Source organism: Gobio gobio (genome assembly GCF_949357685.1).
Source record: "Gobio gobio genome assembly, chromosome: 15".
NCBI classification, from domain to species: domain Eukaryota; kingdom Metazoa; phylum Chordata; class Actinopteri; order Cypriniformes; family Gobionidae; genus Gobio; species Gobio gobio.
In genome coordinates, this window is record NC_137108.1 from 30766114 (window position 1) to 30781721 (window position 15608).

The window sequence follows — 15608 nt, forward strand, 5'->3', positions numbered from 1 at the left end:
CGAATCAAAATTGCAGGTGTGAAACGTCCCCCGTACCACGGTCCGGACCAAACAGACGAAATTTGGTCCGACAAAAAGAGGTAGTCTCGGTCCGGATCAAACTGAACAAAGGTTCGGTTCGTTTCTAGTCTGAAAGCATTTTCTGTATGGTTCGGACTTTCAGACCATTTACAGGAAGTTCCTGTTTATGTTTAAATATTATAACGTTATTTTTAAATTCAATCTAGGCTACATTGATTATGAAAAGTGAAAATATGCGCAATATGTCAGAAGACAGAAACGAAATTTTGTATGATTTTGCTTAGAAAGCCTGTCTTTAATGGGAATTTCGTTTTGTATAAATTGTATCTTAATTTTAATCAACGTTTAATCAGATAATTACCTGGATTTAATAAATAAGAAGCAAATAATCTATAGCAGACAATAATCGCGGGATCGATCACATGCTTTACACATGAACAGGAGCGCGTCTCAAATAAACCGAAACTCAGCAGTTTACTTGCCTCACAAACATGAGAAATATGTGTATAAAGCTTGAAATGTCCACTTTTAAACGTAACGAATAAAAAATAGTCAAGCAGTGCGCACTGTTCAATAGTGGGATCGTGATGACGATTTCAAAACACGGCCTCATGATTCATCATTCAATCATGATTCATGCTCATTCGACTCACTGATTCATAACGCTTCGAAGCTTCATGAGGCCGTGTTTTGAAATCGTCATCACTATATAAGTCGTTATTTAGGGGTTTTTTGCGCACAAAAACTATTCTCGCCAATTCATAAAGTTATTTTAGAACCACTGTAGTGAGATGGACTTTGTAACAACGTCTTTAGTACCTTTTAAGGGTCTTGAGAGTGAACCGTGCATTGTGCCAATGGAGGCCTTTCAGAGCCATCAGATTTCAACTAAAATATCTCCATTTGTGTTCCGAAGATGAACGGAGGTCTTACGGGTGTCGAACGACATGAGGGTAAGTAATTATTGACAGAATTTTCATTTTTGGGTGAACTAACCCTTTAAGAGACTGACAGACTAGAACGAAATTGTTGAATGAAGTGGTTATTTAATGCGCACAAAAAGTATTCTCGTTGCTTCATAAAATTAAGTTTGAACCACTGGAGTCACATGGACTATTTTAACAAGCTCTCGGATTTTTATCAAAAATATCTTCATTTGTGTTCCGAAGATGAACAAAGGTATTTCTCACATAGCCTAGTACAGTGGTTCTCAAACCAAGTACCACCTCAGAAAATATTTGGCTCTCTAAGTACCACCATAATGACCAACATTAAAATACAGTAGCGTAGTAGGCCTAACTATTCGGCGACAGCTCTACACTTTAACATACACAGCAAATACACAGTTTTTACATTAACACTGCACTGTGCTTACATACAGGTAAATAAAATAATGAAATAATGATTAAATTTAAATGTCTGTACTGTACTGTACTTAACTTTAAACTTTACTCAAATAAAGATTCAATTAAAATGTGTTTTAACGTTAATTTATTTAGTGATTCCTCTGCGTACCACTAGAGGCAGCCTGAGTGGTACTCGTACCACACTTTGAGAACCACTGGCCTAGTATTTTATGAATATGATTTGCATAAAGCTTACATAAGTGTAATTTTAACCAATTCCAGTTGTTTAAACTTTAGCAAAGTCACTTTAAATTCATAGATATGTTGCAATCAAAAAGGTTTTATCAGCCATTAATGCCGTTTGGAACTATGAAAACTGTACATGTTAGCCACTGAACTTTGAAGGTGCAGTGACGTTCATCAGCAGCTGTAGTACACATCAGAATCAGAGCCGTTATCTTGTGGTCCACACTGGTTACGAGGTAAGCAGGCATAGCAAATGTTGTCCAGGTCTGTCCAGCATTGCTGACAATAGATCACTGTGCAGCCTACAGAACTGCACTGCACAGCCTGGTTCTGCCTCACAAACCTATCACACACCCAGCACCAGTGCAGTCTACAGCCCACACGCTTCAGAAGGGCCACCAGAACCGACAGCACCTGGAAGAGAAGAGAGTGAGAGTTCGAAGATGCGATCATAAATATATTTTGGCACTCATTTATCAAAATTGATTCTTGAAAAATTACTATTTTTGCATGTAACCCTAGAAGAAAGGCCATTGTTGAGCATTTACTGCTACAGCTGGAGAATACGGCTATTGAAGAATGGTGTGATTGTTTTAGTTTGCTTGACAGACAGATAATCTCCCACAAAATATTTGCCAGTTTTTATAAGAGGGGAAGTACTTCCAAATGAATCTAACCAAGTTTTCAACTTGTGCTGTGTCTGAAATCACATACTCTCTAGTAGGTACTTCTTTTTAGTAGTCATAACTTTGCAACCTTTAAAAATGTTTTCTATATAATATGAATGCAATCTGGAGGTAAACATTTGTCATGTTGTTGTCATGTCAGTTGCATTGCTTCACTGCCATTCACAAATCCTCAAGTGGCCTAATGGGATAGAATCTCGCCGGAATTAGTAGGTCATCCGGGAAAATTTTGTCTACTGTTTTATTAATATTATGAACTTGGATATTTTATTCCGTTCACATACTGTTTTTTGGGGGAAATATGCGATTTCAGATGCCCCCTTGGTCTCATGCTTATTCTCAGATTTTACTGAACGTATGACCTACGGAGTGTTAAAATTCTGTCCTACAAATGCATTTTTTAAAATGTATGTGCAGCGGAAACAAAATAATTGAGATGAGAAAATGCTAAACAAGTTGTAAGCAGAAAATCTGCAACAACAGAAACAGTTGTTTTCTCTGTAGGGTCCTATGCTGAACTATCATACACACCGTTACAAATGTCTGTTTTTGATTTCTCAGCCGATGACATTGTCTGTTCATGAAGGAGATGCGTTTCTGGATCTGTAGGTTGTAGAGGAACAGAATCCGTTTCTTTTCTCTCTGAAAAAGCAGGGCAGATCAGATTTCGTCCAGCAAAACGCTGTAGATAGATTTCAGATTATAGGAATAAAGGACACTACAGTGTTCTCCTGCAGGATTATAGGGATAAAAACACTACCAGTGTGCACCTCTTTATGAATGAGGTAATACTTGTGACACTAGCTGAATCAGGGTTCACAGGGGGCCTGTAATCCTCCTCACGCCGACACGGGCCCACAAAATGCTGCAAATCTAATGCTATTACTTTAAAACCCTCTTATCTTATTAGTGCTTTACCCGCACACACACACACTAGAGAACACATATTTCACTCAGTATGTGTGAGAAAGTATTCTCTCTTTACACTGCACGCTGTGTATCAGGCGCTTTGAACTTGCTGAATCAGGGTATCGGTTACAATCGTGACCAAACCGATTAAATTGCCTAAGGGTTTTACTTCACTCAAAGGACTAGTTGCACATGTTCTGCAAAAAAAGTGCAGAACTGAGCCAAGAACCCAAAGATGCATTATCAAGTCATCAAAGTTTCTATTATTTTGTTAGAAATTGTATTATACTACACTAATTGCTTTAAAATATGGGAGATCTGAATTTGTCTTTCTTGTAATCTTCTGGACCCTATTTCATATGAAATGAAAATGCAAAGTTTATTTTAATTGGAGAACCGGCGGTAAACAAAAATGACTTCAGAGGAAGTAATTTAGCCTATTATTGTGCTTTTTGTTTGTTTCAATTATGCTAGGAGAGACCTTTAGCATTTGTTCAAGCCTTCCTGTGCCAAATGTACAATTACAAAACAACATCCTGCACAATAATAAATATTCTCCTGCTGAGAGAATTCTTTTGTGAAATGTTTTTTTTGTGAAATGCACTGACTATAAAGGTGCCAAATAATATTTCTTTGATGAAGAAATGCAATGATAAAAACCATTTAGGGAAAAATATGGCGCAGAAACCTCATACCAGAACTTATTCTGGATACTTTGAAAATTTAATTTAATTACAAAAATTAAATCCTTCTTTATAATACATATAACAACGTACATCTATATCTGTTAGTACAGTACATCGTTCTGATTATGCAATATTAAACGTGATCAGCATTAGCTGGAAGCAGCAGCACATGCATAACAGTGACTCTTAAGCTCCTTAGCCAAAGAAAGCATAAGGAGCTTCTGTGTTTATGAGCGACCAATATTGTTAATGATAAACTCGCTGCCAGGAGTACTGGCTTCTGTCTCTCAATCCAAACAAACTCAATTAGTCATTCATATGGTACTGGTCACTGTAGGGTTGCTGAACTGAATGGGACTGTTTGACCGAAAGACAGGAGTGCATCAGTGGAAATGTGCTACCTGGGCTCACGAGGCATGTGGTGTTACCTTTGGGAAGTAGAAGGCGGTGATGACCCGGCGCAGACGATTGGTGTATACCTGCAGACAGCACATGAGGCACATCAGGAAAAGGGGAAGGAAGATCCACAAGTAGTTTGACTGGCTCAGAGCATGTGGTTGGGGCAAACAATCTATACAAACATACACACGAAAGAACAGCATTTTTTAATGTCAGTTTTGATCAATGTAATGCATCCTTGCTGAATGATGGAAATAATTTCTAACAATCAAAAAAAAAAATATTTAAATCATACTGATCCCAAACTTTTGAACATATATAGACACAATAACCTATTTCTGGATCGGGTTACATAGCAAGTAAACAGAATACAATGGCTGCTGTCTAATTGATGTATCGACATTATGTTGTATGGCATGCGTGCTGTCATGTTAGTGTTATAAATAGTCCTCTCATCAGCTGTCTGTGTGTGTGTGTGTGTGTGTGTGTGTGTGCTGCCGTGTGGCAACCGGACTAGATCAATTTAGACCTATCTGGATGAGACATACAGACACAATCAGAGCTTTTAGTTTAACTCTGATCAGATTAAATAGACGGCCAGACCGAAGACGTCATTTGGCCTCAGGAGAGTCCAACTGAATCATTGAGCCAGTCACAAGTACATTCACAATCTCTCTAATACTAAAGCTGGTGCATTCCTCTGCCTCTCATGTTTTCAGGACACTAAAGGTGATACACGGGGCAACCTTTTGAGCAATGTTGCTGGGCAATGTTGACGTCAATGGGCAACCAGGTGAGACACAGGGGCCATGACCAATCTAAAGTATCCAGATAGAAATTTGTTGCCCATTCTCAATGGCGAAGTGCCCAGGGAACATTGCTCGGTAACATTGCTCAAAAAGTTGCCCTGTGTATCATCCCCTTAAGATGAAACCAGATATTTTTGAACTTGTATTTTGAAAGAAAAACCAACAGAATAGATAATTCCTTTAATAGATGTTTCTTATCATGGAATGAGCAAACAGTTTATTAATTAAAACCCACATTAGCTGAGATTAGTTTGAGAGTGCTGTGGTACACATCTTGAGAGATCAGGGACTTGGCAATACACTATAATATATCGATATCTAGGCCATGATCCAAGAACATAATAAAAGTTTAGTTATTCCAAACTGTGGTGTATTGAGCTTATGTTCTTCTAGATCTTTTTTTCCTCTTTCATCTGCACTGGGCTTTTGTGCCTGCAGTTATTCTTAGCTTTCGCTGAGTTAGCCACAAATTATGATCATCTCTTTTTCCCCAAAATTTGTCATGTAAATTTTTCACTAGGGTTAGGGTAAGAATATCGACACTCAAATAGTAGATAACCTACGCAAGTTACTTGATTGCACATCAAGATTGGAGGAGGTGTTGAAGGCACCAATGGTTTTCCGCAGAAGTCTGGCTAACATGGAATCTCCACCGATTACAATGTGTGCATGATGAACACCTTAAAAAAAAAGCAGAGATAAAGACAGACAATCTAGTATTTACATCAAATTAATGCACAAGTAGTGTAGATGCACTACTATAGTGTAGTGTAGGTGTAGATTCCTTTAATCTTGAAGGAAAACCCTGCTCATGCTTATATACAAGTCTGTATTTGTGCTTACTAGTAACCGAGTATGTGGTGAAAGTGTGTCTTCGGATGAGGTCAAAAATGTTATACAGGATTCCATCAACAGCCAGCAGAACACACACAAACAGAGCCAGAGATGCAACTTGCAGGAAGCCCACAATCTGCACGAGAGACATTGTTTCAGAATTAAAATCAACATCAACTTATTATAAAATACTGTACATAAATGCTTTCCTGTTTGCAAAGACAACTATAAGTAAGCCATTATTTCCCTGAAAAGCACCAACACTTTGGCTCTGTGGCGCCACCAAAACATTTATCTGTTTCTTTAAAGGTCCCGTTTTTCGTGTTTTTTTGAAGCTTTGATTGTGCTTACAGTGTGCAATATAACATGTGTTCATGTTTCATGTGTAAAAAAAACAGTATTTTTCACACAATTTACTTATCTGTATACCGCTGTTTTCACTGTCCTCAAAACGGCTTGAAAGATTTCCCTGTTCTATGAAGTCCCTCCTTCAGAAACACGTAACGAGTTCTGATTGTGCCAGCGGTTCCCGTGTTGTGATTCGACAGCAGCATAGCGCACATTGCCCGGAAAGGTCACGCCTCTTACCATAACGGGGAGATGAACGCGCTCAAACTACAGCCCCTGAAGGCCAAACAAAGGTTATTTGACTCCGGGATGAAAATAACAGCGTCTGAACGACATGGCGACAAACGCAACCAAACCGAACCGAACGCAACACTTCCTCTTCTCCACGAGGGAGCAACAAGACCACGCCCCCTTTTTCGCGTATTCTTGTGGGCGGAGGTTAGTCGACAAACTGTTCTACTGACGTAATTAAAGCAGGAAGTACCAGGATGTAGTCCAAACTGGCCGTTCGCTGTAGGCTTTGAAAGGGAACTTCTGTTAAATAAAATATCTCGCTTGGCATTGAACTTTGAGCTTTATAATTTTACAGGTATTATATATGCTCTAACAGCAACATTACACACTAACTAAAGTTTGAAAAATGGGATCACGAAGAACGGGACCTTTAAGGGTCCTCACCAACCAATGGCCTAGACAATGGCAGGAGTTTGGGCGGAATTATCTGTTTTGAGTGTTTGAAAAGCCTGTTTGAAAACATGACATTAGCCATTCTGTTTGGTGCCATTAGAAAAACAGAAATTCACCTTTAACTGTGCTCCATTATAAATACACAACCTGGCCATCAGAACATAAATTAAATGCTGAACACAGGGACCATATAATAGCATACAGCCCAAAACAAGTACCACAGGCATGAGCTCGCTTGGGTGGATAGATAAGCTCCATGGGTTGATAAAACTCTTTTGCTCTGCTTTCTTCAGTGGCAGCAAATGCCTCTTCCCCTAAAACAGAAGCTGAAATGAGTGCAAACATAGATATGAATGTGCAAGTGTATGTTTAAGATTTTAACTTACAGCTCTTATTCTGCGAGCATCAATCTGTCTGAAGTAAGTAGTTATGTAGACATTGTCAAAGTGAATGTCTCTGCAAAATTGACGAACATATCCAAACGCTCTACAAACAAAACAAAACAAATTAAACTGAACAACATTTTGATTAATATTTAAAGGTCCCATGGCATGAAATTTAAATTTTTTGAGGTATTTCAACATTAATATGAGTTCCCCTAGCCTGAATATTGTCCCCAAGTGGATAGAAATGTTGATCGGTGTAAAACCGAGTTCTGGCTGAACTTTCTCTGCCTTTGAGAAAATGACAGGCCAGACTAGCCAATCCTGAAGTCTCCTGTTTTGACGTCCAAGCAGGAACGGTTACCTCCCTTTCCTCCGCCCAGAGAATCTGGCACGCCCATGCAAGCGCTATATTTGTCCTGGAGAGATCATGGCTTGTGAACGAGTGAATGCTGGCAGTTTCTCAGTGTTTGGATGTACAAATGAAAACAGAAGTCTTTTTTCAGTTCCTTCTGATCTGTGATCAGTGATTTCTTATGTGTAGCTAATTATTTATTATTTGTTTTCTATCTTGTGAGTCAGTGTTTTTGTATGTCCTCGTCGCGTCTATCTGTTCTACATACAGTCGTGAGTTTCTGCTCAACATCAGCAGAGTCACATCTTTAGAGATAAACCTCACACACGCCGAGGCTCGGGAAGCACTGACCGGCCTTCAACATCCCCGACCCCCAGTACTGCATCTGGCCCACAGCGGAGGCACCAAACGCGGCGCGAGATTAAGCAGAAGGGGGGTAAGCATGAGGGTATCTGGCTAGGCTAGCCAGCTATCCCCACAATAAACTGGATTACATTTGATTACTGCTGTTGTGTCTTTGTTTGCACTGTGTACTCAATGCGCGTCACTGACGCTTTTCATATGATTGGAACATATCTAAAAATAATGCTATAATCAACACTTACTAACTCGTTCATCTCGCTGTAATGGTACATTGCATGTGTTACAAAGTTGGTAGAATAATGATGAAGATGGACTCGGCGTGACTGGGACTCGTGTTTATTCAGAACTCTCCGATACAAACACAATAAACTTGCGCTGACAGACAGCGCTCTCATAACGCAGTAGTTACTATAAATAACTTTGTTAGCAATCACTCAGTCTCTGGTACATTAGTGATGTCCGGTTCGCGAACTAATCATTCTTTTGAACCGGTTCTTTTTAGTGAACCGAATCAGTTCACCAAATCGGACTGAATCGTTCTAAAGGGTTCGCGTCTCGAGTCAGCGCTGATCCATAATTTACTAAAGTTACTAACTTTCTGACATGAGTGACAGCCCCTCCGACTAGAAATAAACTAATAACCTGAAGTATATGCTGTAACTACAACAGTTCACTGAACTGAGACGTACTGACAGAACTGATGAGAAGTGAGCAGCTCGTGCCTGCTCGTGCCTCGTTAAACCACGCCCCCTCCGCTATTTTCAAATGCAAAGATGTCAGCCAATCACAACTGTGGGCGTTTTTACTGAAGTCTCACAGCAGACACACCTCTTGAAACAGGGCATTCAGCCACAGGGCAAACAGCAGTATAGAAAAAATGCCTTTTATTTCTAAATTATGATATTTTATGATGTAAAAATCATACTAACAATATAAGTACACCTCAGGAAACATAATAAAATAATAGAAAAATGCCATGCCATGGGACCTTTAAGTAATCATTTACATAATGATTATATATCTTTCATAGTTATAAACACTCACCTAAAGGATTATTAGGAACACCATACTAATACTGTGTTTGACCCCCTTTCGCCTTCAGAACTGCCTTAATTCTACGTGGCATTTATTCAACAAGGTGCTGAAAGCATTCTTTAGAAATGTTGGCCCATATTGATAGGATAGCATCTTGCAGTTGATGGAGATTTGTGGGATGCACATCCAGGGCACGAAGCTCCCGTTCCACCACATCCCAAAGATGCTCTATTGGGTGGACCTGGTGGCTGTGGGGGCAATTTTAGTACAGTGAACTCATTGTCATGTTCAAGAAACCAATTTGAAATGATTCGAGCTTTGTGACATGGTGGATTATCCTGCTGGAAGTAGCCATCAGAGACAGAGGACATGGTCAGAAACAATGCTCAGGTAGGCCGTGGCATTTAAACGATGCCCAATTGGCACTAAGGGGCCTTAAGTGTGCCAAGAAAACATCCCCCACACCATTACACCACCACCACCAGCCTGCACAGTGGTAACAAGGCATGATGGATCCATGTTCTCATTCTGTTTACGCCAAATTCTGACTCTACCATCTGAATGTCTCAACAGAAATCGAGACTCATCAGACCAGGCAACATTTTTCCAGTCTTCAACTGTCCAATTTTGGTGAGCTCGTGCAAATTGTAGCCTCTTTTTCCTATTTGTAGTGGAGATGAGTGGTACCCGGTGGGGTCTTCTGCTGTTGTAGCCCATCCGCCTCAAGGTTGTGCGTGTTGTGGCTTCACAAATGCTTTGCTGCATACCTCGGTTGTAACGAGTGGTTATTTCAGTCATATACAAAATTATTATATTTTATTATTGCTCTTATTGCTCTTGTTATTGCTTGGTTATTGCTCTTCTATCAGCTTGAATCAGTCGGCCCATTCTCCTCTGACCTCTAGCATCAACAAGGCATTTTCGCCCACAGGACTGCCGCATGCTGAATGTTTTTCCCTTTTCACACCATTCTTTATAAACCCTAGAAATGGTTGTGCGTGAAAATCCCAGTAACTGAGCAGATTTTGAAATACTCAGACCGGCCTGTCTGGCACCAACAACCATGCCATGCTCAAAATTGCTTAAATCACCTTTCTTTCCCATTCTGACATTCAGTTTGGAGTTCAGGAGATTGTCTTGACCAGGACCACACCCCTAAATGCATTGAAGCAACTGCCATGTGATTGGTTGATTAGATAATTGCATTAATGAGAAATTGAACAGGTGTTCCAATTAATTCTTTAGGTGAGTGTATACACACACACACAAGTCAAATGCAATTTTCCTGGCAGATACTTTGTAGTTAAATAACGTACAAATATATTATTTATATAACTACCTATTGTTTTATTATAATAATTCAGTAGATACACCATCAAAAATGCACAATGCAAATGAACAATGCATGTGCACGTAAGGTCACATATAGCACAACAGCGCTAAAAGGAAGAAGTGAGAACTTACGAGGTGAACACCGTGATGAAGGTGAATGAGAGAAGGAAGTTAATCACCCCAGCTATCTTCTCAGCAATTACTTTTTTCTCTTGAAACACACGGCTCAGCTCCTTGGAAAAATTCTGGAGGACGTTCACTCCAAGCACTGACTGCTGCTCCAATTTCTTAAAAACAAGAATGTTTTTTTTCTTCATTTATAGGTAGGTTAGGCAATGTTTTTCATAAACAATCTTTGTTATACTGGTTGAAATTATAATAGATCAATAATAGAAATGGTCTAAATATATATATATAAAAAAATTACATACTGTATACCCTTCTTCTATTTAGCGTTTCGTTTATATCACAGCTCAAGCCAGAGCGGTTGAGCTCGGTAAAGCCGCAGTTTCCTCCTAATCTTTAATGCCGAGTTTTCAAACTCGTCAGATCACAGTTCTTTTCTATGGAGTCAAAATAGGGCCACATATATCTGCAAAATAACACAATGTTTTGCAAACAAAAAATATGTTTTGCAAAAAAAAAAAAGTTTTGCAAAAAAAAAAAAATAATTTTGCAAAAAAAAATAGAATATTGAGAAAAAAATGCTTTTTTGCAAGTAAAAAAATAGTAATTGCAAAAGAAAAGTTACCACTGAGAGGAAAAATAAAGTTTAGCAAAGTAAAACTTGCAGCATTGACTTTGCAACACCTTTGCGCCGCTCCTTTAAATCTGCGTTTCCGTCATCCGTGCCTCTGCGGCGCAAGCTTTCCTTTGCGCTTCATTTTTCTTTGCGCCTCGCTTTGTGTCCCTGATTTGACGTGGGGGAGGGGTCAAGAGGTTGGGGTGTGTACATGGGTGTGTACAAGGGACGAAGGCGCGTCCTTCTCGTTACGTCAATCAATACAATCTGACTTAAATTTGGCCACTCGCCCTTGAGGCTGAGCAACTGTGCTGATCTCTCGCTGTCTCAATTAATTTGCCCAATCTCATTCACTTTCTATGCAGAGGATGATCCATCGATGTCTAGCATTCTGGTGTAAGGGTTATAAATACCCATGTTGCATGCATGCAGCTCTCAGCTATGTTAACTAACCAAACTACATCAGGAATCATTTCTTGAATCTGTCTGACACATCATCAGTGTTGGGGTAAAGTGTTACAAGTAGAGCTGTCAATTTAACTCATTAATTAAAAAAAAACACATGATTAAAAAAATGTATGCAATTAATCATGCCCAATATATTCTTGTGTTCAAAGACAGTTAGATGATATGCAGCAGAATGACACACAGAGGTCTCGAGATCCATACGGTCTGGGGCTCGCGCTGATGACGTAACGAGAAGGACGCGCCTTCGTCCCTTGTACACACCCATGTACACACCCCAACCTCTTGACCCCTCCCCGACGTCAAATCAGGGACACAAAGCGAGGCTCAAAGAAAAATGAAGCGCAAAGGAAAGCTTGCGCCTCAGAGGCACGGATGACGGAAACGCGGATTTAAAGGAGCGGCGCAAAGGTGTTGCAAAGTCAATGCTGCAAGTTTTACTTTGCTAAACTTTATTTTTCCTCTCAGTGGTAACTTTTCTTTTGCAATTACTATTTTTTTACTTGCAAAAAAGCATTTTTTTCTCAATATTCTATTTTTTTTTGCAAATTTTTTTTTTTTTTTTGCAAAACTTTTTTTTTTTTGCAAAACATATTTTTTGTTTGCAAAACATTGTGTTATTTTGCAGATATATGTGGCCCTATTTTGACTCCATACTTTTCACACTCCATGACTATCTGTGGTAGCATTCAGTTGCTGCTGTGTTCACACTGCACGATGGATTGATGACAGGGGGTTTCACACTGCATGACTGTACAATAGGAACGAATATCCAACAACATCCACTCTGTTTGGTCTGCAGCAACGTTTCACAACCAAACATACGCAAGATGTGACAAGGAAACAACGTGAAATCACGCGCATGTCAGAGTTCTCGCGTTGATTGCTAAAATTGATAGCCTGCAGAAAGCTTGTGATCCAAACTGTCTGTGCGCTGATTTGCACCAAAAACGAGAAAAAAAAATTATGGAGGAAATGGTCGGGGAGAAGCGGGGAGCACCGATTGTGATGTAAATAAATAATTTTGCAATGTGCTGCTGGTCAAGCAAATGTTTGTGCTTTATTTTTGTTTGATATAATTGTAAATATATGTATTAAAATACTGATACTCTGGTCTATAACTCTATAACTGAACTTCCTGCTGCCCTGTATCTTGCGCTCTCACTGGCTGTAGGTCATCGCTGATATCATTTTTAGTCAGAACACATTTCACACAGCAGGATTTTGAATCACAGACAGGTCCAGATATTTAGCATGCCAAATTATCTCACGGGCGACGCGTCAGCGATTCTCTCAGATCGTGTCTTTGATAATTCACACCACGTGATTGTCACTCGCGTGAATGAGCACTGATCTGCCTTTTTCTGCGATTTCGCAAAACCTGTCGGCGAGTCAAAATCGGGGCTAAATATTGTGCAGTGTGAACTCAGCATAAACGTTTCGTTTTGTGATTGGCGCAGACTCGCGCATATGATCCGTTCTGTGCTATCGTGTCTCTGGACAGGAGTAGACTGTGCGCTCTGCAGCAGTTTGCATGACACTAATGTCAAACCAGACTTCATTTCATGTCCCATTCACCATGTAAAAAAAAATAGTACATGTGTGAACAAATGACAGATTTTAGCTGGAGCTTCAGCATCTATTTGTAATGTAGGAGGCGGGACGCTTAAGAATGATCATTGATCCATACTGGCGCATCAATATTGAAAGTTTTGAATGCTTATATCTCCTAAATGTGAATTTTGTAATTGTTTTGGAGCACACTAGCTTATAGATAACAGTAAGACTAACATATTCATACTAAAAGACAAAACCATTCATGGGGAAGATTTAAAAATGTCAACATTTCATGGGGACAAAGATTTACCTTTTACCTTTTTATATTAAAACTCAGAAAGTTTGCCATACCTGAAGCACTACATTGGTGGTGAAGTGTTCTGCAAGCCTGTTGATCGAGTCATTTAGTTTGTCGAAGGTCTGACCAAAGTTTCCCTCAACTGGGATCTTCTCTGTGCACCATGATGTCATCACTGAGAGAGAGAAAATCCCTCAATAAACCTGGGATCCTGATTGCTTAATGTTAAGATCAGATGCAACATGCAAATCTTACCTCTCATGATATTACAAAGAAAGTGGAATTGCATAGGTATGCAGAGGAAGTGGTTTATAAGAGGGGCTTGAATGGTTTTCATACACTCTTCCCATTTCATACCGAACCAATCCTGACATCGGCTAATTCCCTGCTGCACCACATCTGTTACACACAACATCATTTAGACATCTTGAAACCTCATACACAGTCGATAATAGCTTGATTTCTTGTCATTTACACTCACAGTCACAACGTGCTCTAGTCTTCTCTACATACTCCTCCTGAGTGCTGTTGGCCGTATGGACGGACTCCTTAGCAGGAGAGTCATATCCATACCGACCCATTACCTCATCCCGAATCTTCTGGAACTTTTTGCTCACATTTTGAGACTCTTTTTCAAATTCCTCACTGTCACTCTGAGAAGAAAGAAGTTTGTGTGACAGATTTCCATTACTCGTATCAGCAAATTGTATATTCACACTCAATTTCCTAGACTCACCACTATCTCCTTCACTACTTGGACGTAAGGCTCTGTCAGCATTCTCCACATCACCTTGCTGTGTGTGATCTGCAGGTCTATGTTACAGCCCATCGAGGAGGCCACATCCTGCACATTATGCTGGATGTTTGCAATGGGGCCTGATGGGAAGAGCACAGGTGATGGGTCAAAAACTAATGAAAGCTCATGAGTGTCTACGTTTGAGATCTGTGCTTTGTATTGTCATTGTCAGTCACAATATGTTATATTCCTGTCCCTAGGATTTTTACCTTGGTAAAGTCCCTGTAGCACAAAAACCATCAGGAATGTCCGACCTTGAGATCCAATCATACTAGGAAAAATCAGGAGGACGGAGCAGCGGAACAGTGAGGAAAACATGCCTCCAAGACTACATAGACCTACACAAACACACAAAGACACCTTAGAAAAAAAACATATGCCACCTGAAGCAGAATATTATAATATTTTTTTATATGACTGAATTAAAGTTTCTAATAGATGATACTATTTTAAGGGTCAAATGTTTACTTTCTGCAGTGTACTTGCCTACAAACACACATCCAACAACAACACGTTGTACTGCTGACATGGCAATATTGTGCATGAGTCCGAAAAACAACCCTTAAAAACAGGTTAAGACAAGATTAGAATCACAAGTTAGTTATATAATTCATGAAATAATCATTTATACACTACCATTTAAAAGTTTGGGGTCAGAAAGAAATTCAGCTAGGATGCATTACATTACTTTAAAAAAAGTTAAAGTAAATACATTTATGTTACAAAAGATTTCAATTTCAAATAAATGTTCTTTTCGTTCTTTCGTAATAATGATATTTTACTGTATTTTTGATTAAATAAATGCAGCCTTGGTGAGCCTAAGAGACCCCAAACTTTTGAATGGTAGTAGAGCAGGTTTTGCAGTTACTTACCCACACCACTCAAAGCTCCAAACACAGCACCCGTGAGACGTCGGACCATAGGAAACTCTGACAGTGGGCCGAACAGGAACCTATGAACTCCAGCTGGCAGAAAACACTTACACACCCGCTCCAAAGCTGCAAGTTCACAAAAGTGTTATATATATCTACTAACATATTTAAATTGGTATCTAAAAACAAAATGTAAGATAAACACACTTGAGTGGGGTGTTTTACATCTGGTTTCCCCGAGACACTCCATTGCTGGTTTATTCTTCACAGCTACATAAGAACACAGCAAAAGAAAGCTGTTTTAAAAGATGCAACAATGAGTCGGTTAAAATGAGCCCTCATGGTTTGGTGTAAAAACAGCCTAACTTACTTAACATTTTTTGACAGGACAATGTACTAATATGTGTATTTGAATGGGTCCTAGATCACCCCTTTACCT

At 39.4% G+C, this 15608-nt stretch overlaps 1 protein-coding gene across 1 annotated transcript; it reads right to left on the reverse strand.

Annotated features, from left to right (window-relative positions):
- Window positions 1-1787: 1787 nt before the first annotated feature.
- On the reverse strand, window positions 1788-15546 carry dcst1 (DC-STAMP domain containing 1; the record flags this gene model as incomplete). The annotated part of the gene is made up of 17 exons (XM_079837040.1): window positions 1788-2027; window positions 2831-2941; window positions 4323-4465; window positions 5666-5782; window positions 5946-6072; window positions 7190-7285; window positions 7358-7457; window positions 10572-10726; window positions 13555-13676; window positions 13757-13900; window positions 13983-14154; window positions 14238-14377; window positions 14507-14635; window positions 14784-14858; window positions 15170-15295; window positions 15395-15439; window positions 15540-15546. 17 exons carry the CDS (start codon window positions 15544-15546, stop codon window positions 1788-1790), a joined length of 2049 nt encoding a protein of 682 aa, XP_079693166.1.
- Between the last annotated feature and the right edge of the window lie 62 nt (window positions 15547-15608).